At 41.5% G+C, this 23,749-nt stretch overlaps 1 protein-coding gene across 1 annotated transcript in view; it reads left to right on the top strand.

Moving 5' to 3' along the window:
- Positions 1-23,749, top strand: part of DCBLD1 (discoidin, CUB and LCCL domain containing 1) — a 70,947-nt gene that overhangs the window by 24,971 nt on the left and 22,227 nt on the right. Inside the window, exons 3-6 of the mRNA XM_067546643.1 lie at positions 11,407-11,544; positions 12,199-12,250; positions 17,795-17,867; positions 19,591-19,724. Coding sequence (XP_067402744.1) covers positions 11,407-11,544; positions 12,199-12,250; positions 17,795-17,867; positions 19,591-19,724 — 397 coding nt within the window. The remainder of the gene's footprint in view (positions 1-11,406; positions 11,545-12,198; positions 12,251-17,794; positions 17,868-19,590; positions 19,725-23,749) is intronic.

The raw sequence follows: 23,749 nt of genomic DNA on the forward strand, positions 1-23,749 counted from the left end.
ATGAACTTTATATTAGAAGCATAAAGGGCTAGGCACTGCAAAGGATACCTGATGAGTCCCTAAGACCTACGTCTCTGCTACACCCTTGTTAGGTATAGCAGCAATTAAAATAAAATAAAATGCTTACCTACTTCACTAGATAGACTGAGATGTAACGCAGAGTTGTAACTGACCGCTCTGCAGTAAGTCTGAGGCCCCCACACCTGTGGCTAGGTGGGACAAATTTTCACTGCATCGTGGCAAAGGAAAGTCTGAAGCTAGGAGAGGCTGTCCAGGGCAGCCAGCAATTGGGAGGGATATTAGGAAGGAAAGACTGGACTAGAGCAGGAACTAACCTTAATTAACTATAGATTTAAACTTTAGTACCCAAACTTGTGTGAAAGCAGAGATGGCAAATGCTGAGCCAGCTTTCACTTAGGTAAAATAACTGGACTGGAAGTTAAGCTGAAAAGTCTCTCTCAATATCTAGTTGTTCTGAATCCTGAATAGATACATTAAAACTGCTTATTCAGAAGAGCTAGGAACCTCTCTGGAGAAAACCCCATGCATCCCACATATCAACTTTGCAAAACTGTAGCTGATGTTGAACCTTTCCCACTTGTTCATGCTGTAGGAGGTAAATTACCTTTCACTTACAAAAGTCACTGCTTTATATTCAGTTGAAGGTGTGTGTAACTCGAATGAACAGCTATTACACACAAGCTCTTGAATTATTAGATAATAAAATTTTACAGAAAACAAGGGTTGTTGGCTGAAGTGATCTCTAGCCTTTCCTCACCTGAATATGCAACATTGGAAATTATCAATGGGTTGGAGTAGAGCAGTGGTTTTCAACTTGTGGTCTGCGGATAATTGGGGGTCCACAGACTATGTCCAAGATTTCCAAAGGGGTCCACACCTCCGTTTTGAAATTTTTTAGGGGTCTGTAAATGGGAAAAGTTGAAAACCACTGGAGTAGAGGGAAGAGGAAGAGTTAGATACATTCTACTTGGAATGTTTGCTGGTTTTCAAGGTGACCCTAGCATGGTGCTTGTTTCAGTGAAGTGTGTGATATCTTGATGGTAAAGGATGCTGATTGCCTTTCACTCGTGTGTGATAGACCTATAACTCATATGATGCAATAAGACCAAGTGAGTTATTAGGTTCTTTATCACAAATGGAGATAGATATTTATTGCCCTTCATGGGTGAGTTATGTTTTAAAATAGAAAGTCTTCATGGAGTGTGAAGAGTGATATGTTCATATCCAACACTTGCATATATGCTGATTATGATACTGTGTGAAAACGTTTACTACATGATGGTGGGAAGGATTGATCAGGTTATTGCTGCACTTAAAGTATATGGAAGTACTCAGCAATAAATTGCACAGGGTAGGTCGTCATTGTTTCCTTAATCATTTCCACATAATCCCTAACACTGTTGCAGCCAACCTATTACTGGGACCCCTCCACCCTCCCCTTACATGAGGTGAAAGGGAGCTGATGGGGGGGTTAGGGGTTGGCTCCTGGCTGTTCCAGACATAGAAGCCTCAAATTCCCCTTACTCAAATATTATCCTTTATTACAAAATATTAATGTGATTATTTTCCCCCATTTTATACAAAATACACTTGAAAAAAATCACCTGTAACTTGATTACCAGTAACATACATCCAGCCATTTGATTACTGCATCACTGAATACTTTTTCTTTAGTATAGTCTTGACTTATAATCAAAACATATTAATAAGAAACAGGGAAAATATCTGTACATTTTTTTAGGGGTGGAGAATGAGATTTAAATACTGGATGAATTTCTATCCTCCTCCTCCTCCAAAAAACAAAAGCGACATCTTTTTGGCTGATTTCAGGAAGCTCAATTCTGCAGAGTTTTTTAGTCCCTGGACAGAGTTGAGCATTATGCAATAAATTACCATGTAATAATTTTAACTGTTCCCACATCCTTTTTTCATTCCTGGTTGATGATGTCTGATGCATATATAGTATAATTACATAATTATTGACATAATTGACATTCTCAGTAACCAGCTGCACAGTTAGCAGATTTCACTCATACCTGATTAAGCATGTAGTGAGTTAGTTTCGTAGGCACCATTTTTGGTGTTTACAGTTTGCACTGCTCATTGAAGCCTTAAGCATTAGGATTTTTGAAATAATGCTTATCTTACCACTTGTGCTTTTAAAAGCCATACATAAAGGAATAAAGAGGGTTAGGCCCGTTCTAAACAGAGTTGAACCCGCTTAACTAAAAATACGATTTTCTATCTGTTTGGTTAAAACAATGCAACTCTGTGTGTGGATGCTCTTTAAATCAGTTTAAACCTGGCTTATATCCAATTAGCTTGCATCAGTAAATTTTATGGGTGCAAGCTCAGCTAGTATACAGGTGAACACACAAGTGTTTGCCCCTGGTTAACTAAATTGGTATAAAATCACACCTTTCCTTAAACTGGGGCAACTTCTATAGGTAGACAAACCCTTAGAGTAAGAGCAAAGCCCTCTTTTTCTATATGTTTGAATCAAAACATTTCCATTAACGTTAAGTCATGTGGTTCAAAATATCCTTATTTTTAAATGGTACAAGGTATTGCAGGTAGAGCACCAACTTTCTATATACAGTAATATGCAGATAAAATGTAGGTGATGGTTTGTGCCAATAGGGGTCTTGCTTTAGACCATTAAAATCAATCCCAAAATAAGTCAGTTCTTTGACTTTCTTACTCCATTTTTTTATGGATCAAAACAAAGCAGTCTGTTGGCAAAATATTATAGCAGAAATAGCAGCACTTCTGTAGCTTGGGTTTTCATTCTAAACTCGTATTTAACATTTTGAAACTTTCACATTTCAGGCTGAAATTTTTCCATGCTTGGTTTCTGCCCTAAAATGAAGTTGTTTTTTTAATGGAAACTTGAGCAACAAATGTCTGAGAGGAAATGTATAAATTATGTTGTATTTGAGAAATAGTAATGGGAGAGTGTATCGTACATAGGTGGTAATGCTAATATTATTTATTTGTTTTGTGGTAAAACCAAAGGGCCTAGTCTGTGTACAAAAACAAACCATAAAGGCAGTTGCTGCCCCAAAGAACTTATTGGTTTTGTAATTATTTCTGAAATTCTTCTTAATTGAGTGCCAGGGCCATGAGGGTGAGAATTGCAGTGCTCCCAACTCTTGATTTTATCATGAGGCTCATAATAATTGGTGTTTTTGTTAAAGCCTGGGCTCCTGGAGTCATGTAAATATAAGAATTTCAGTTTACTTTTTTTTGTAATGGAAGTATCTAGCTCTAATGGTTGGGAAGAAAGCTTGAAAATTTGACACTTTAAAGGCTTGGGGGGGGAGGAATAGGACAAATAAAACTAACCCAAATTTAATCATGTTTGGGTTTTTGGCTTTAAAAATCATGAGACTAAAAACAATCTCATCATTTTTCGCAGCGTGCCTTGTTTTTGAGTCATTGGGGTTGGCAATACTGATTTTTCTAAACTCCTAAGTAATTTAGGAGCACAAATGCTCTTGAAAGCCATCTGCCTGATGTGGGCTTCTTATACTTTCCTCTGAGACATCTGGTGCTGCCCACTATGGGAGACAAGATGCTGGACTAGATGGACCTAGGGTCTGATTCAATATGGTAATTCCTGTGTTTCCACAAAAGTTGTTGAGACTTGTGCTCCAAAGTCACTCAGGAAATTTTGAAAAATTCAGCACTGCCAATCCCAGACATTTAAAAATAATTAACTAGGCCCCAAAAATCATAAATCTCTCTTGACTTTCAAGGCTGTTTGTGCTCCATCCTAAATCTCTTGCGTGCTTTAGAAAGTACCACACCTCCCACCCCAAGAGCCCAGGATGGGCGGTTTTTGTTACACTTGTACGTATTTAGATTTAAATCAAGTATCAGCTGTTTCTTAGCCCAGAGTCCAGGTCTCTCCTCTGCATCCCTCCCCATCATATACTTCTACCCCTGGATGATGTTTCCTTCCTTCTAAGTATATAAGATGTCAGCTTCAGGGATTTCACTTTTTCCCATGTATAATAATCAGTGATTCTGTAAGTACTGAAAACACATTTCATATGATTAATTTAAGACTGATATTTTAATGGCTTTATTTTTATAATTGTCAAATGTTTAAAGCAAAGAATCTGACAGTCTTTGATATGCACTAAAAATGCCAAAGTATAAAGACTGAAAGTACAAGATGTGGTCCACATTCTGGTGAGCAAAGCTAGTTTTTCATGATGTACACAATAATAAGAAGCCAAGCCACAAAGGGGAGCGTATTAAATTATTTCTTTTAATCAACAGAGCAGAACATTTGGCTACTACCGAAATTGGAAGAGCAGGTATATAGTGTAGAGAATCAGTAACAAATCAGAATCCGAAACAAAATATTTTACAAAATACATCTAAGGTTTCCAGGTAAATTTCCCCTTAGTACAACTGCAATTCCCCAATGGCAAAAATGATAACTTCCCCCATATATCTATGTCCGTCATACATTGCCCTTAAAAGTAAACCATTATTCAGACTCCATAATTATCTTTTTGTTGGTACTAATGTAATAAAGCTGGGAATACACCCAGTTCATTTTTTAACTATTGATGTTCAATAGCCTAAAGGAAATTACTGTTCTATATAAATGAGTGGGTTTGAGGATTTATATTACCTGATTGATTTTCCCCTTTAGACAGTGTGTGTGACTGTATGAGTTAAACGACAAAAACCTAAATACAAGTAATACTGAAATGTGTGGTATGCCACAGATTTTATAGCTAAACATAGAACATTTTGGTTTTAGTCATTCTTTCCTTGAAAAGTATATACAATTTGAAAATTTGCTTATGGTGAACTACTAACCTCTCTGCCTTTCACCTCCATTACAAAACTGCCATTTTAATACTATTAAGCCTCAGTGCTTTTCCTGAGTTTTCATAAAGCTACATATGAAACCATTATACTTAGATATTTACAATCTTACTTTTAAAATGTCTGAACATTAAAAGACACTGGACAAAATTGTAAAATAAATCCTATTCTTCTGTAACTTGATAGCTCTTGATTCTCGTGCACTAATGAGGTCAATAAATCAGTCTCTGAAATCACTACTGACCAACATTCTAATAATAAACAAAATCTAAATTTGCTTATCCTCAGAATTAATATTCCACTTCTCTCTCATCCCTCCCACTCAGTTGGTACTGGTAGCTCTCTACCTGTAAGCTGTGCAGGTATAGGGGACCTAAAACAATTCTAAAGTACTGTATATACTTCAGGCTCATTGCTCTACAAAGAGGCTAAAAGTCAGTGTTCACCAGATGAAGCCTCCAAACCAAATATTGCGCTTGCAACTAATAGTTTGGGCTCACAGTATGTGTAACGGTACTTATTAATCATCAGTTGACAAAGCTGGCAGTTTCACTAAAACTGTTCACCTTTTTCTGCCATTAATTTAAATGTTAACAAGGCCATGCACATGCTACCCACCAGAGAAGCAAGACATATCCTCTTTTCAAAGGCACAGCTTTAAAGCAGAAGACCTATTTAATCACAGAGCGAGACAGACTAAAACATCAAGGAATTAAGAATAAGGCCCCGCTCTTGCAGTGAGCACTCTGGGAGCAGACCCTTCACTAGTGGGGCTTTCTCTGGGTGTTGCCCGCATGAAGCTTACTGCAGGATCGGAATCTAGTAAAAGAAAAATGAGCTTTTAAATAATAGCTACTGATGTTTCTAGTAGTTAGTGGCTGATGTAAAAACAAGATTAACAGTGTGGCTCCCTGGTCTAGGGAAGACTATAATTGCCATGCTGACTTGTTTGCCCAGATTAAATGGATTCTTACAATACATTACTTTTTTTTTTTTTAAGATTGATAGAAAATAACTTTAGCCATACTTCAATTATTTTGTCTGTCAAATTTCCACATACCTTCCACTCTTGCCACCCAGCTCAATCTTCCAGCTCTCCCTACTTCTCCTCCCCTCCCCACCAGATTGCTTGGGGGTATTTTTATTTTGTGAAATGACTTTCAATCCTTGTTGAGAAACGAGGGGTGATTTGAAGGATAAATACTTCTCCCATTAAAGTCAATAGGAGTCGGATTTGGTCCTTCATGGGTGGCTGTCAAACCTGCTGAGTGACTAGCAGTGATTTGGATAGTTAATCCAGGTAACTTGTTCTTGCATATTTTGTAGCCTGTCACCAATGCAAAACTGACTGCAGAAAACAGATTGAAAATGCTTTCTCCTCCCCACTCTCTGCTACTAAATATTACACCAATTTTATAAGTAAGCATTTATTGATATATGAGAACCTGTGATGACTAGTCCCTGTATTTATTAGAACTGGGTTTCCTTGAGCCTATTTCATACTTGTCATTACATCTCAAGAGGACTCATCCAACTAGTTTTTAAATCATTATTATTATTTATTGTTTTAAATGTCTTGCGTAACTACAGGTGTGATTGAGTACTTTTTCCCTTCACAGGAAACTCATGAGTGTAGTATTGTTTCTGGTATTTCAGGTGATCTAGTAAATTGTCTGGGCAAGCTTTCATTGTACATCAAATTGAGCAGTTTCTAAATAGGCTTGTTCCAAAGAAAAGCATACTGGCTGCAGTATCTCTCCAAAGTTTCAACCTTAGAAAGATTATTATGAACTAAAAGACTTCTGCCTTTATTTTATTAAATTACCCGCTAACTTTTTTACATCACAACAGACTTACATTTTTCACTATGCATTATTGCTTTTTGCTTGAATAACGCAGTGTGAAGAATTGCAATCTGTCACACCTCCATTTCTTTGTTCAGCTTTGACCAAAGGAGAAGTACAAGAGATATTAATTGTAGAGTATGTTCTTACTCCATCATATTTTCAGCATATGAAATCAGGGCAAAGAACTTTTTTTAATATAGTTACTTTTCATTATGACTCTCTTTTTTTCCCATGGGCTTATGACATCTATTTTTTTTTTTTTTTTAAAACCTCTCCTCCAGGTTTTAAATACAGAATTGTTCTTTCATTGTTTTAATCAATAACCTTTTGGAAGCATACTCTGGAATTAAACTTATCTTTTTGTGTGTGTCATAAAGTGTTGATAGCACTTATTCTGAAGCTTATAGGCATCCCATACTGCTTAATGCTTCTTAAAAATGAGAGATGACAAAGTAATAACTTTCAATAATCATTCTGAGAAAATCCTATATCTAAGCTCCGGCTTTCCTCGGGCAGAGTGGGGACTTGAATCTGGAGCCCCCCAACATTCAAGATGAGTGCCTGGACTGCTAGGCTATTTGCTGTTGGATGCTCATAGTTAATAACATCAAATTAAATACTAATGAATCTCTGGAAAGCTTGAGGACATGGAACATAGCAGTACTATGAGACTGGATAAATTCTTCAGAGAAACTACATTCTGATCATTCTGAAGAGATTAAACAGCATGCAGAAGGTATTAAAGTTTTGCATTACCCATAACTGTACTGGAGGCATTTTTCAAATTTCTGTCTTAGAAAGATAAACCTAAGTACAAAATTGACAGATTTTGAAAAATTACTCATCACACTTATGAAACGCATAATAGACATAGGTCTATTTTCTGCCTTATATAAAATCATTTTAAGTTGTTACTTTGAGAGGAAAAAGCACATTAATGAAAAGATGGGACGCAGTCTTGAATATGGAAAGTAAGGACAAGGATTATGAAAGTATCTAGAGCAGCAGCCCATATACATCAATATGCATGCTCCATTAAAAAAAATAGTTAAAATCCTTTGCTAGTGGTACTTAATTCCTCTTAATGCCGAATGCATCAGTAGTACAGGGATGGGCCAAGTGCTGGACAAAGTGTAATGAAATGGGCAGAATTCTTCATATGTACGGTGGACCTGTCCCTAAAACTAGGCTATTTGGAAAGTGGTTGGGAACTGTGAGAGTTGACTGGTTGTTGGCTCTGAAATGATATGTTCCTGGGGCTTGTTTTGTTTTGTGTGTTAGTTTTCCCCAAAATACTGCAGTGTATAAGAGCCACAAAGAAGTGATTATCCATATGTTAGCTGCAGCAACCATTTCAGTTGTAAAGTGGTGAAAGAGACATGAATCTCCTGAATCAATTGACTGGTTCCAAAAAGAATGGGAAATCTAGTCTTTGGAAACTGACCCAAATCAGAGTTCTACAAGGAAGAAAGAAAAAAGATTCTTACCTAGTGTCACTTGCTAGGGGGAAAAAAATCATCCCCTACCCCAAAATAAGAGAACTTTCTATTGAATACCATGGATGGGAGAAAGTGTTAAACTGCTAGTTTCACAAATTTCTGAAGGATGATTTATGTATTAGAACTTGTATGTACACCACACCTATTGTAAAGTTAGTTATAAGAATGTTTTTGTATTGGATATGCTTATAAATTAATAAAAAGAATAAAAATAGCTATATTTGTCTTCAGATGTTGTGCCAACTTTTTCTGCTGATTTCTCTTCACTCCCCTCTCCCTCTCCCCAAAAAAGAAATGATTAGTTTTATAATGCTAATTTTGCCTGGGTTTTGAATTAATTAATTTCTTGATTGATTGGAAAGAGAGACGAAAGAGTGTATCTGGAATACATGTAGACCTATTACTTTGAAGGGCCCACGCCTGCCCCCAACCAGCCAGTATTTGGTTAAGTCAGTAGCCTAAATTATAGTTGAACAATGGATAGGCCACTTGTTTAGAAGGGAGACATCTGAAAGGTATTTGCAGGAAAATATGCAGAAGAAGGTCTTAGAGGAAGGAAAGATCTAATGCCTTCCCAGAGAATTATTAGCTATTCTATTTTAAAAGTATAAAGCCACATTTTCCTTTCCTCTTCTTCCCCTCCGCCCCAAAAAATCTAAGGTAGCATTTTCCTTCTAAGATGATGCAAGAGACCTTATCAAATAATTAACCTTTGAGAATTTAGGCTGGTTATAACACCATGGCAGATGCTGTCTTTTCTGATAAGCAAATTACTTGGGAAAGGAAACTTAACCCTTTTATAGAAATTCTTGTCTTTTCTCACTAAGCAGTGGGTCATTGTCAGCACACATGTTCTCAAAGGAAATGTTATAATTAGAGCTGGCTAAAACTTGGAATTTCTGGTTTGTTGAGAATTCTGACCCTTGAAAATTTGATTTAGGTTTGAATGATTCAAGGCTGCCTTAGAATAGGGTTGGAAGGGACCTCAGGAGGGCATCTAGTCCAACCCCCACCTCAAAGCAGGACCAACTCCAACTAAATCATCCCAGCCAAGGCTTTGTCAAGCCGGGCCTTAAAAACCTCAGTGGCCTTGGAGCCACTGCCCTGGAAGCCCATGCTCCCCAGCAACCCACCAGGCAGTATTTGGGGACACAAGTGTGTCAAACCCACCATGTTTCCATGAAATACGTTGGGTTTTACAAATTGCATTTTCCACCAATCCCTGGAAAAATTTCCGACCAGCTCTAGTTCTTACTGTTACTTCCTTTAATTTTATTGCTGTGCATTCCTGATTTTGCCTTTTATGTTATAAGCTTAGAGCCAGGCTTAGTCTTTCTTAGGGGGCTTAAACCATTTTTTCCCCCTCTCTGTCCTGCATATAACTGACTTCTGATCATGCCACCGTGCACAGCGCTGGCCTGAGAATGTTGTGGAGTGCCACTGACAGTCATATGTGGGGTGCTGCAAATAATCATTTCCTTTTATATCTGTATAAAAATAGATGCATGGGATCTTTGGGGTACTGCAGACAAAGAGTAGCCCACTGAATTTGTTCTGTGACTGATTTCTTGGATCACAAAGGTCATGGCCACCACCACTGCAGGTACATAGGGTTGAATAATCCTGATCTTTAGGAAAAATCAGTGACAAACTCTCACTGATTGTTTAATGTTCTCAAGGCCATTGTTACAAATGAACAGCACCAGAAATACAATTTATTAACAAAACAGAAGGCTGAGATTAGCTTTGCATCTTTCACATATCCCAAATCAAGGTTCCAAAGTCGTAGTTTATAGACTTTTTTTTTCTTTCTACCAGTTTCCCTTTCCCTGAACTCTGATACAGTTCTCTCAGCTACACAACCGAAAGGGATCAACCTTCGTTTCCTTGCTTCACTCAGTGGTGACTCCCTTCTGGGTGTTTAAGGGAGAAGGTTTGGTGTTCTTTAAAGGAAATTCTGTCCAGTCCTCCTCTACCACGTGCTAATGATGACAATGCTGTCTTCAAGGGTGGGGTCTTGGTGGGGAGATGGGAGCGGGTTATAATCATGTTTGAGAGACTCCTTAAGGCTTTGGCAAGAACACACAGGAGTTCCCCCAGGCAGAGAAATGCTGACTTGCAATGTATATAATCTCTATAGGGCAAATGTTTTTTTTTAATAGAAGTCTCTTTGTGAATTTGACATCATCTTACTAAAGAGTAAGTATTACACATTCTCACAAATGAAAACTAATGGGTATAAACTAACTCCTAGTTTAGGGGGGCATCTGTGGTTGAACGGAGGTCAGAGATTGGGTTGCTTCCTGGTGGGGTTTCAGTCAGAAGGAGCAGAGGGCTATGTCCTAGACAAAAGAAATATTCTCTATGGGAAAGGAGGAGGGTCCTGCAGAAAATAGCATAGCTGCCAATAATTCCGGGTTAGCCTCTGTCACAGGAAAATACTGTGCCAGCCAGTATCCTCGGATATTGCAGCTGGCAGCAGCAAAACTCGTATCTACTTCAATGGAAGCATGACCCCTTTTTATTTAAAGACGGTAAAATAAACTTGAATTGTCTACTTAAAAATCCCTTCAAAGCTTCCTTGTTTCAGGATGTTTTTAAGCCTGAGAGAGAAAAAGATTCAGTGATTGGTATAAAAATAAATGGTTTCTGAATATTTGATACTATTAAGTGGTGCTGGCATGTTTCACTGTACTACTCACGCTACATATTTTCTTTTAAAAATGTGCATGCTTTTTGTGATCTCATCCTTTTTAGGTTGCAGTCATAGCTAAAGTTGCCTGACCTGTGTGTATCTTGATGGATTATCTTGCAGACTCTGCATAGATGCGTTGGATTGCCTTTAAATATTCCACTCTTTCCTACTCGGGTTACTGCTGTTTAAAAATATTATACTTCAAAGGCCAAAGAGTGCTAATCATCCACTTGAGGCTAAAATGATGAGAAATGTAAATGCCAACGTTTTCACTGTACTCACATGATTGGATTTTTGCCATTTTGTGTTTATAGTAACTTCGGAATTTATAAACAAAGGACTGAATCCAAAAATCTGAAGCAAACGTTTGTAATCATATTGCAGGAGGATGAGTTTATTGTGAAATTCCTAAGTTATCACAAGACTGCCTATCCCCTCTTTTATTCATATCATCTAAAGCTTTTGAAATATTTTTTTTCTTTCTTTCTGCATTTAGGACCGTACTGTGGCAATATGATGCCAGTCCCCAAAGAAATCATCTTGGATACTAATGAAGCAACTATTCACTTTGAAAGTGGGTCCCATGTATCCGGACGGGGCTTTCTGTTATCCTATGCCAGCAGTGATCATCCAGGTACAGTAGAGTCCAAAAAAGCAAATGTCCTTATGAATTAGAGAAAGAAAACATGAGGATATAGATGAACATGCTGCTAAGTAGGTTCTAATATTCATAAACCCTAGTCTTTAGGTCTCCAGTATCGCCAGGGAACGTATCTACTTTAACCCTAATTTTGATATATATTTATTTTTAAATACAGTGTACCCAAGGGACAGTTATAGAGTAATGCATGCATACAGCGCAGCCATTGAAGTCCTACATGGACTGTTTGCAGGACTGGGCTCACCTAAGCAGAAAATGAGTGTGTTCTCTTTGAAGTCCCATTGAAAGAGGGCTCAGGCTCAGATATTTACCACATGGTGATGGTGTATCAGATTAGTGAAAACTAACACCAACACCTGATGATGTGATGGTCTCACTGTGCAGTTTCCTTTTAATGGTAGCAGAAAATCTGTTTTACGTGTGGGATTGGGGTCAGAGGGGAAGGGAAGTTGTGAGAATATCCTAGCTGTTTCATTCCAGCTAATAAAAATGTAAACTATAAAGATGTACATGTATAAATAATATCCTGATACTTTTTAAAATACAACTTCCTGTTTAACCAGGGTTTTCTCTGCATTTTTTTGCTCTGCAGTCATCAGGAATGACTAGTAGTTTTACTTTTTACAGATCTAATCACATGTTTGGAGAGAGCAAACTATCACGTGAAGAGCGAGTACAGGTAAATATGAGTGTAATGCTGTGCATTGCAGTTGTCTCGCTGTGTCTTGTTTAATCTATTCATTATTGCATCCGGATAAAGTATCTTGTCTGCTGTTTGTAACATACTTAAAACCCTAGCACTTACCACAGGAATGTGTTAGTTCCTTTTCAGTAGAATGCTGTGATTATCTTTGGCTTATGAGCAGCAGCAGAATCATCTCCCCAGGAAAGACTTCATGTTCCTGAAAAAACATGGGGAGGATGCTACTGTGCTCTTAAGTATCTTGATTTGTGGCATAACTGGGCATTGCCACGGTAAACTAAAAATACAACACTTGACCTTTGGAGGTGCTGAGAGTCCTAAACTTCCATTGATGCCACTGGGAGTTGAGGGCACTAAGTACCTTGCAGGATCATACCCAAGTTTAGAAAGACTGAGACAATCAGTTAAAATTTTTTCTAGGTTAGTTCCTTGAGTCAGTGATGCTTGCAATAGGTTTTGAAATCGTAATGGAGCACAAATCAATTGTTGTTGTGCTCATGAACAATACTGAGCATAGATTTCTGATCTGAGTTGCTTGGAAAGTTAGTTCTTCTTCAAGTGCTTGCTCATGTCCATTCCATGCAAAGTGTGTGTACGCCATGTGCACTGTTGCTGGAGATTTTTCTCTTAGTGGCATCCACTGGGTCAGCTCTAGTGCCCTCTGGTGCCATGAGCGTATGCGCTGGTATAAGGAGCGCCGCCAGCCATGCTCCCTCTCAGTTCCTTCTTACCACCCATGACAGTTGCTGGAACAATCCTCTTGCTGCAGCAAGGTTTTTTTCTCAATGATTTGGACTCTTTCATTTGTAGTTTTTATAGTTTAAGGTACATAGTTCTTGTAATTAGTGCTAGTGTGTATAGTAGTGTAGTTAGTTCTTGTCATCGAGGAATGTCTTTGCCCCAGGGTCTGGACATGCCTGGTCCCCGGGCTTCAAGCCATGCACTTCCTGCAGCAAACCGATGCCAATAAATGACCCACACTCCAGCTGCTTAAAGTGTTTGGGGGAAACACACATGAAGAACAAGTGCCAGATCTGCCATGGATTTAGACCCTGCATTAAAAAGGACAGGGACATTTGGCTGAAGGCCATCCTCATGAAGGCCGTTCTCTGAACAGTGGGGGCAAAAAACCTAGCTGGCTTCAAGACGGAGCTTGATAAGTTTATAGAAGGAATGGTATGATGGGATAGCCTAATTTGGCAATTAACTGATCTTGGACTACTAGCAGTAAATATGCCCAATGGCCTGTGAAGGGATGTTTGATGGGGTGGGTTCTGAGTTACTACAGAGAATTCTTTCTGGGTGTCTGGCTGGTGAGTCTTGCCCACGTGCTCAGGGTTTAGCACAATATTTGGGGTTGGGAAGGAATGTTCCCCCAGGGCAGATTGGCAGAGGCCCATGGGGTTTTTCACCTTCCTCTGCAGCATGGGGCATGGCTCACTTGCTGGAGGATTCTCTGTACCTTAAAGTCTTCAAATCATGATTTGAGGACTTCAATAACTCAGTCATAGGTCAGGGGTCTATTCCAGGAGTGGGTGGGTGAAGTTCTGTGGCCTGCGTTGTGCAGGAGGTCAGACTAGATGATTATAATGGTCCCTTCTGACCTTATAGTCTGTGAGTCTAACATCTCTGAGCCGAGCCGCTCTGATTTGGCGACGAGCACTTTGACATCGATGAAGTGCTCCCCCAGCGCCGTGCTCTTCCCGGCACCACTCACCATCTCTGGGGCAGAGGAAGAAGCACCAGAAGCAGCGCACTGAGAGAGGATGCTTGCCGGTCCAGAAGAGGGACAAGTAGGGAGAGGCCAGCACAGTGAGACCTGTGCTGGACCACTCTTCCTCCCTGGAGCCAGCAATGGCTCCGTCAACTACGCTAAGAGCGTTGAGTCTGGTATGAGACCCTCTGCCAAGTCCCAGAAATTGCCACAGTGCCAGCGGGCTGATGAGCCCTTCGACCCCGGAGGCATTCCAAGCAGCAAAGCTCTTCTCGCTCCCGGTCCTGCCAACTCCCAAGGGGACACCTGCCAGCTCAGGCGGCTGGAGGCAAGAAGAAACAGGGAGTGCCAGGCTCCTTCTCGGCACTGGCCCTTCTGGCAACCTCTAGGGACAAGCCTTCCAGGAGCCCAGCATCGCAGTCACCGACCCATCCCCGGAACCCCAGCACCGTGCCCATGCAGAAGTGTGTTCAGCTCCACTGTGGTCCCCAAGAGAAGACTCCTCTTTGGAATCTGAAGGGGACCCATTTGCTCCCCCTAAGCCACGTCATCGGTACCCAGCCTATATGCCACCAGACTTCAGTGTCCCCTCCACTCCCCGCTGGCACTTGGCCAGCTGGCTACTGGCCGAAGCAATGGCCATTCTGGAGCCCATGGAGGTTCCCCCCACCCCCAGCCCTTCCTCCTGCTGCTCCGACTCAGTTGCCACCCCTTCCCGCTTGGCACCAGATCCCGATTTCGGCACGAGTCTCAGTCCCAACATCCCGGAGATCATTCCGGTGGTCATAGTGGAAGAAGAGGAAGGGGCCCGTCCTCCGGCGCAAGCCACCTCCTCATCGTCCCCAGACGAGGTTGTTGCAGGACCCAGTAACCTGCTGTCACAAGACAATTTCAGGACCCTCAGGACCTTCTGAAGTGGGTCCCTGCGAATCTGTGTCTGGAAATTGAGGAGCTCAAAGAGACATTGCACAGCCTGATTGACACCCTGGATGCAGCACCTCCCTCCAAGGTGGACCTGCCCATCAATGAGGTGGTGATGGGACCAGTCAAGGCCCTGTGGCAAACACCTTCTCTTCCCCTCATCTCAAAGAGGGTAGAGAAGTATTATGTACCGGCAAGCGGGTTTGAATACCTGTACGTGCAACCCGTCCCCCAGGGTCCCTGGTGGTGTCTGCAGCAAATGAGTGGGACAGGCACGGACAGTCGAGTACTACCCCGAAGCATAAAGATGCCAAGAGACTAGACCTTTTCGGGAGGAAGATTTATTTCACAGGTAGCCTCCAGTTACGTATCTCCAACCAGCAGGCATTGCTGGGGAGATACGATTTTAATCTATGGGACTCCTTGTCTAAATTTAAAGACTCCCTGCCACAAGATTTGAGGCAGGAGTTTGCCGCCTTCCTGGAAGAGGGTAAGCATGTGGCCAGGACCTCCCTCTATGTGGCTTTGGATGCGGCCAATTTGGTGGCCAGGACAATGGGTTTGGCTGTCACCATGAGGCATTTGTTTTTTGGCTCTTCTTCCGGTCTCCCTCACGAGGTCCAGCAGTCTGTCCAACACCTCCTGTTTGAAGGCTCCTCTCTTGTTACCGAGCACACAGACACTAGACATCATTACCTGAAGGACTCAAGGGCCACCTTTCACTTCTTAGGCCTTTACACCCCACCAGCTTCCAGGAAGTACTTCAGGCCCCATCAGTTTCATTGGTTCTTTGTGCCTCCAACACAGGAGCCCTACAGGAGGAAAAGGAAAAGTTACAAACATCGCCAGCCTTTCCCATCCACGTCAGCCTCCCAGTCAGAGTCTCAGAGATACTCCAGCAGGCCTTTTTGAAGGTGTGCCCAAGGTCATTGTACCAATCATCACTTCAGATCTACCCCCCCGCGGTTGTTTTTGGACCATCGATTGATTTTTCAGCCCAGCATGGTCATACATAACATCAGATCATTGCGTCCTGAGTACAGTGACAGATACACCCTTCAGTTTTTATCCACCCCTCTCTCCCACCCCAACCCGTCCCTCTTTGGGGACCCTTCTCACAACCAACTCCTCACCCAGGAGATACAATCTCTCTTACACATGGGGGGCCATAGAGGAAATTTCCCAAGACTTGAGAGAGAAGGAATTCTACTCCTGTTATTTTTGACAAAGTGGAAATGTCTCACTTATTGGGCCTCCGAATGGGATCTCTCTCCATCTCAATCTTCTCTTCAGTCTATCTTGGACTATTTGCTCCACCTAAACCAGCAGGGTCTGGCAGTCTCATCTATTAAGGCTCATTTGGCAGCAGTCTGTTTTCCATACCCCTCTTACCCCCACCCCAGTGAATGGCAGATCAGTGTTCTCCCACAAAATGACAGTTCGGTTTCTCAAAGGGTGGAAAGACTGTCCTTAGTTTTGCGAACTGACCTGACCCCCACCCTCCCCCAGGACCTGGCCCTTTTTAAAGGCTTATGGGTCCCCCTCCCCCTTTGAGCCATTAGGTTCGTGCTCCCTACTACTTCTCTCTTGGAAGGTCACTTTCTTGGTGGCGATCACCTTGGCCAGAAAGGTCTCAGAGATCACAGCCCCTAACAGTTAGAACCACTGTACATGGTGTTCCTCAAGCACAAGGTCCAGCTCCGGACAAGTACAAATACAGTCCCTCACCCAGCCTTTCTGCCAAAGGTGGTGTCACATTTTCATAACAAACAGGTAACTTTTCTACCTGTTTACTTCCCAAAACTGCACAAAACTTCTAGGAACGTCAGAAGTCAGGCAGGTCCATGCCTTCTATATTGAAAAAACTAAGCTTCCACAACTTTTTGTAGCAATAGTGGAACAGATGAGAGGGATACCAGTGTCAGCCCAAAGGATCTTGGTCTGGATAACGGTCTGTATTTGAGCTTGCTACAAGCAGGCGAACGTCCCGCCTTCAGCCATCATGACGGCTCATTCCATAAGAGCCCAGACTTCTTCAGCATCATTCCTCATGCATGCACCAATCCAGGACATCTGCAGAGCCACAACCTGGCTGTCGGTTCACACCTTCGCGACTCACTATGTCATCACTCAGCAGGCCTGAGATCATGCCAGTTTTGGAAGAGCAGTGTTGCAGTCAGCCCATTCATGAACTCTGAGCCCACCGCCTGGGGTACTGCTTATGAGTCACTTAGCTTGAAATGGACATGTGCAAGCACTTGAAGAAGAGAGAACGGTTACTAACCTTTCATAACTGTTCTTTGAGATGTGTTGATCATGTCTATTCCATGACCCACCCTTCTTTCCCTCTTATCGCAGTTACCAGCAAGAAGGAACTGAGGGCGTGTGGCCAGCGGTGCACCTTATACCGGGGGGGGGGGGGCTCCAGAGGGCACTAGAACAGGCCAATGGATACCACTAAGGGGGAAATCTCTGGCAACAGTGCGTGCGGCACACACACACCTAGTATGGAATGGACATGAGCAACACATCTCAAAGAACAACATTAGGAAAGGTTAGTAACCATTTTTTACTTTGTGCAGCAATATTTCCAGAATAAACAGAACTAAAGGGGAAAAAATGCACTTAAATTATTACTATTTTGGCTTTGTGTGTCCTGCTACATGCAGTAAACTAATGAACTTGAATCTGAGAACAAATTTGCCTTTTAAAAACTGCTAATTTATGCTCAGCTAGAACACATTTCTAAAAATATTCCTTGGTTTGTTAGGTGTGTGTGTGTGTGTGTGTGTGTGTGTGTGTGTTGGGGGGAGGAAGATGCGGGGGGGGGGGAGAAGCGCATTACAGTCCATGTTCTTAAACAGGCTTCTATTCTTTTACTGCAGCAGATACTGTCCTGCTGGTTGCAGAGACATAGCAGGTGATATTTCGGGGAATATAGTGGAAGGATACAGAGATGTAAGTACGCAGGGTAAAAAGCGGGCTTTAGAAAGATGAAATACAAAGACAATTGCATGGTTATTTAGCTCCAGTTAAATGCAAACCAAACATTTATTTGCTGTCTGGCTAATATAATTCATTCTTAGCTCTGTTAGCAATCGCGTTTGCTGGAACCTTTACAATCACCCATTTATGAGCAAAAAACATGTAATGTCACTCAGACAACCATGTACTGAAAAGTTACTTCTGATTTCTAGCTACAGTGGTTTGTTTTTTCTCCCTCCCCCCTTCTTTTTCCTTTAAGTGATACTGACTGACATGTTAAACTATTCCTACAATCTCCGCTCACTCTCTCTTTTGAGAAGCCTCTTGGCGCCCCACTCCCTGATCTAAATTATTCCCTAAACAGTGCCATACCTGCTTATCACAGATTTTTCCATTTTTTTTAAAGTCCGTCGTCTTAGGGAAAAATTTAGTTCAGTGAGAAATGGATTTTGACTGCAGTCTACTTCACTTCAGAGTGATTTCCTGGGATATCTCATGTTTCCTAAAATAGGCATTTATAATTACCAATCTCTTAAATTATTGAATTTGCGGCACCTTATTGACTTCAATGGATTGTGATCAGGCCTTATATTAGTAGTTCTTTCTTTAAAGACAAAAGTGGTCTGAGTGGTTCAATTTATGCCTATAGTATACATCACCCTGCTTTGACCTCCACCTGCCCCACAGTTCTAGAATATATTCCCTAGATTCCTGAAACATCTTTCTGATATCTCTAATTTTATCCCAATATAAAGTGATCATACAATATATTTACATAAAGTTCTACTTTTCTCCATCACAAATGGAGTAATAGTTGAATTTTAAAAGCCAGTGCACATCTTCAAACTGCTCACCGATGGTTCAGCCCCTCTCTCAGGGAATTACAGAGAAATTGGCTGAAATAACAAGGAAATTCTGCACACAACTCATATCAAAGGGTGTTCTGCTATCCACACCTGATGATTAGAAATGAAAAGAAACCATGTCATTTGTTGATCACCGGCCTTGTCTACGTTAAGAAAAGTTTGCAGAATTTTCCCATCACTGCTAACAAGTTGTTCAGTTTTTCTGATGTTAGCAACATTGGAAGCCGTAGTGTAGGCCTGCTGCTGGTATTTTAAGTACAGTGCCATCTAACTCTGCTTAAAGTGGACATAGTCGACATGGTCCTTAAACTGCTAATGGCAATCAGTGTACAATCCAGTGTTGCTAACAATGGTGAAACTAAACTAATGTTACCAGCAATAGGAAACTTTTGCCAAATTTCCCTAATGTAGACAAGACCTCAATTCTTCACCTTGCTCAAGTAATAGGTGTGTCTGGCTTCACCGGAAATATGTGAATCCATGAAGTAGTTTTACATTAATTTTACCCAATGGATAGCAGAGACCATACATTTTTAATTGACTATTGCTGGGGAGGGGCATGTGGGAGGTTGTTTGATGGTGATTCTGGAGCATTTTCCCTGCAAGCAGACCTGTTAGTTTTTTTTTTAATAGGCATTTTGGGAAGAGTTTTAAACGTAACCTATGTGGAAAAATACTGTCTTTTCTTTATGTTCACCGTACGTCTTCAGAGGATTTTATGATTTTGAAGATCTCTGACTTATGAGAGAAGTAATGGTGGGTTTAGCTTCAAAGTATTAGTAACTTGCCAGAGTTAACCTTTTGTTTGAGTGCTGGTTTCTGCATTTCAGACCTCCTTATTGTGCAAATCAGCCATACATGCGGGTGTTATTGCAGATGAGCTGGGTGGCCAGATCAATGTGATTCAGCAGAAAGGAGTAAGTCGATATGAAGGCGTCCTGGCCAATGGCATTCTTTCACAGGAGTAAGTGTCACAGTAGTTTGTCTCTTAATTCTGAGTTTGAAAGTAACCCTGAAGGTCTAATTAACCAACCGCATCAGAGAGGGAGCAGATGGGAAACTGTCAGGTCTTCCTCTTTCAGAAGGAAAAAAATGGTAAGTGTTTAAGTATTTAACACAACATTTGATAGTTGACGTGTGGAAGATGAATGTAATACACAATCTCGTTTGGTTTGCTGACACTTTTCAATTAAAATGGCATTAGTTTTGGGACACAGAGACATAGTGTCTCAGGTCTTTGGTGCATTAATGATTAGAAATTTTAGCTTGTGCCACACGTTCTCTGTTTATATGTATTTATCAAATCACCTGCTTAGCCAAATACACAAAGTTTGGTGTTCTGCAGACAAAACCATACCTTTAAATAGTCAATGCATTACAAAAAGTAATGATGAACTAATGAAAGAACTTAAAAAACATTAAAATAATATGATTGAATGAATAAGTAGCAGCGCTGAGACGTGTGGAAGTTAAATGAAAACTTTAAATACATTCACAAGCTTCTTCTTGTAGAACTATTTAAGGTTACTATAGCTACCATTTTATCTGCTGAACCTACATGTATTACAACTAAGGCAAAAATAAAACCTCTTAAAATCTCTTAACTGTGCAGTGACTACTTTCAGCAATAGTCTGTCATTCAAGAAGGTGATTAATATTTTTACATTTAAAATATCAGGAATATGAATCATAGAATCATAGAATATTAGAGTTGGAAGGGACCTCAGGAGGTCATCTAGTCCAACCCCCTGTTCAAAGCAGGACTAACCTCAGCTATATCATCCCAACCAGGGCTTTGTCAAGCCTCAGCTTAAAAACCTCTAGGGATGGAGATTCCACCACCTCCCTAGGTAACCCATTCCAGTGCTTCACCACCCTCCTAGTGAAAAACTTTTTCCTAATGTCCAACCTAGAACTCCCCCCCTGCAACTTGAGACCGTTGCTCCTTGTTCTGTCATCTGCCACCACCGAGAACAGCCTAGCCCCATCCTCCCTGGAACTCCCTTTCAGGTAGTTAAAGGCTGCTATCAAATCCCCCCTCACTCTTCTCTTTTGCAGACTAAACAAGCCCAGTTCCCTCAGCCTCTCCTCATAAGTCCTGTGCTCCAGCCCCCTAATCATTTTTGTTGCCCTCCGCTGGACTCTCTCCAACTTGTCCACATCCTTTTTGTAGTGGGGGGCCCAAAACTGGACACAATATTCTAAATGCGGCCTCACCAATGCCGAATAGAGGGGAATAATCACTTCCCGTGACCTGCTGGCAATGCCCCTCCTAATGCAGCCCAATATGCTATTAGCCTTCTTGACAACCAGGGCACACTGCTTACTCATATCCAGCTTTTTATCCACTGTTACCCCAGGTCCCTTTCTGCAGAGCTGCTGCCCAGCTCGTCGGTCCCCAGTCTATAGCTGTGCATGGGATTCTTCCTTCCTAAGTGGAGGACTCTGCACTTATCTTTGTTGAACCTCATTAGATTTCTTTTGGTCCAATCCTCCAGTTTGTTTAGGTCACTCTGTATCCTATCCCTACCTTGCAGGGTATCTACCACTCCCCCCAGCTTAGTGTCGTCCGCAAACTTGCTGAGGGTGCAATCTACCCCATCCTCCAGATCATTAATAAAGATGTTGAACAAAACCGGCCCTAGGACCAACCCCTGGGGAACTCTGCTTGTGACCGGTTGCCAGCTAGACATGGAGCCATTGATCACTACTCGTTGAGCCCTATGCTCTAGCCAGTTCTCTATCCATTTTATAGTCCATTCATCCAACCCATACTTCTTTAACTTGCTGATAAGAATACTGTGAGAGACAGTATCAAGAGCTGGGAGAGGTGTTTACTGTTGGGGAAGGAAGACCTCTCTCTCAAGCACTCTAGCAAGCTGAATGCCTGGAAGAATATTTCTTCTTTCATCCATAGTTTCCCACTTCCCCCTAGCTTTTTTCCCAAGCCCTCCTGACATGATGTGGTCACCCAGTCAGACTATTCTTTTGTGAGCAGTAATAAGAATATACACAAAGGGTGAAATCTGGAGTCCATTGAAGTTAATGGGGGACCGATGAGTTAGGCAGCAGTTCTGCAGAAAAGGACCTGGGGGTAACAGTGGATAAGAAGCTGGATATGAGTGAGCAGTGTGCCCTGGTTGCCAAGAAGGCTAATAGCATATTGGGCTGCATTAGTAGGAACATTGCCAACAGATCGCGGGAAGTGATTATTCCACTCTATTCAGCATCGGTGAGGCCGCATTTGGATATTGTGTCCAGTTTTGGGCCCCCCACTACAAAAAGGATGTGGACAAGTTGGAGAGAGTCCAGGGGAGGGCAACAGAAATGATTAGGGGGCTGGGGCGCAAGACTTATGAAGAGAAGCTGAGGGAACTAGACTTGTTTAGTCTGCAGAGGAGAAGAATGAGGGGGGATTTGATAGCAGCCTTTAACTACCTGAAAGGGAGTTCCAGGGAGGATGGAGCTAGGCTGTTCTCAGTGGTGGCAGATGACAGACCAAGGAGCAACGGTCTCAAGTTGCAGGGGGGGAGTTCTAGGTTGAACATTAGGAAAAAGTTTTTCACTAGGAGGGTCGTGAAGCACTGGAATGGGTTACCTAGGGAGGTGGTGGAGTCTCCATCTTTAGAGGTTTTTAAGCTGCAGCTTGACAAAACCCTCGATGGGATTATTTAGCTGAGGTTAGTCCTGTTTTGGTCCTGCTTTCCTAGTCCTGAGGTCCTTTCCAACTCTATGAAATTATGATAATGGCAAAACTTCCATTGGCTTCCGTAGGACCAGGATTTCACCCATAACGTGTCAGGGATATAAACCCCTATACTTTAGGGAATAAGTCAACTACTAACTGCTTGGGGTCCTAAGATTAGAAGAAATTTTCCTTATAAATCATGTTATTTCATAACTGTCCATTATGAGGTACGCAGCCCATCCCTTAAGTATCTGGTACTTCCTGCTATTGGGAACAGAGTACAGGATTAGACTGACCACTGGTCTGACCAATGGGGCACTTCTGTAGAAATAAATGGGGAGGTGGGAGAGGAATAATTTCATCTTATTTCAGAACATGAGTGAAGTGTTTAGCAGAATGATAGAGAACAAAATTATAGGAAAACCAACCGTATTTCAAGTTTTGGAAAGGGTTTTATAATGTGTGTTTCAGAAACTGAATAGCTCTTCTGTTCTCAGAACACGTACACTGTAACTACAATGTCTTAGAATGGTCAGCGCTGCAAAGAATAATTCTTTGGCACCTAGAGAGTAGTATTTTATGAGCTTCAAATACTCCTTTAAATAGAGGCTTACCCTACTTTTTAAAAATCTCATTTACAGTGGATTTCAGTACTAAAGATTGATTTCATTTAGTGACTTGAGCTGAATGAAACTGACCTCAGCAAAAGCTGCCTCTTGTGTGCATTGAGCCCGTAAATGTGTCTGTATTATAATTTGATAGTTAAGTTATGAATTGCTCACTTACCAGCTTCCTGTACCTGACCTTGGCCTCTCCGGCTTCATTTTTCATACTCTGTTGTCTGTGATTTGCAGTTTCCATGATCTATGTGTGAACCTAGACACACACATTCTCTAATGAAGATATAGTGGCCATGGCTCAGATTTATCAGGCATTTCTGAGATCTAAGTGCAGATGTATCAGCTTTAACTTTGTCACCAGAGCTGGCCTATGAGTTAAAGCCCTTTGTCTTCAGTTTTTACTGAATTTCCCTCCAAAATTCCCCCCCAAAGAAGTATTTGGGTTTTACTGACTTTAACCCAAATTATGCAAGTGCTGGAATTCCCCAGTGCTAAGTCCCTGCCAGATGGCACCGTGTGCTTGGACAGAGGAGGGTAACTACCAGGTGGCAGCTGCTGCTGTTGCTGCTGCACTGGGGGGGAGCTGGGTTCTAGCAACCGAGACCACCCGACTGCTACAGCAACAGGTCCACAGGGAACAGAGGTCTCCTATTGCCCCCCACCCATTCACTGTTTCTGGTG

The sequence above is a fragment of the Emydura macquarii genome, unplaced genomic scaffold (genome assembly GCF_026122565.2).
Source record: "Emydura macquarii macquarii isolate MOO-44397 ecotype Brisbane River unplaced genomic scaffold, CSIRO-AGI_Emac_v2 contig_1146, whole genome shotgun sequence".
Classification (NCBI taxonomy): Eukaryota; Metazoa; Chordata; order Testudines; family Chelidae; genus Emydura; species Emydura macquarii.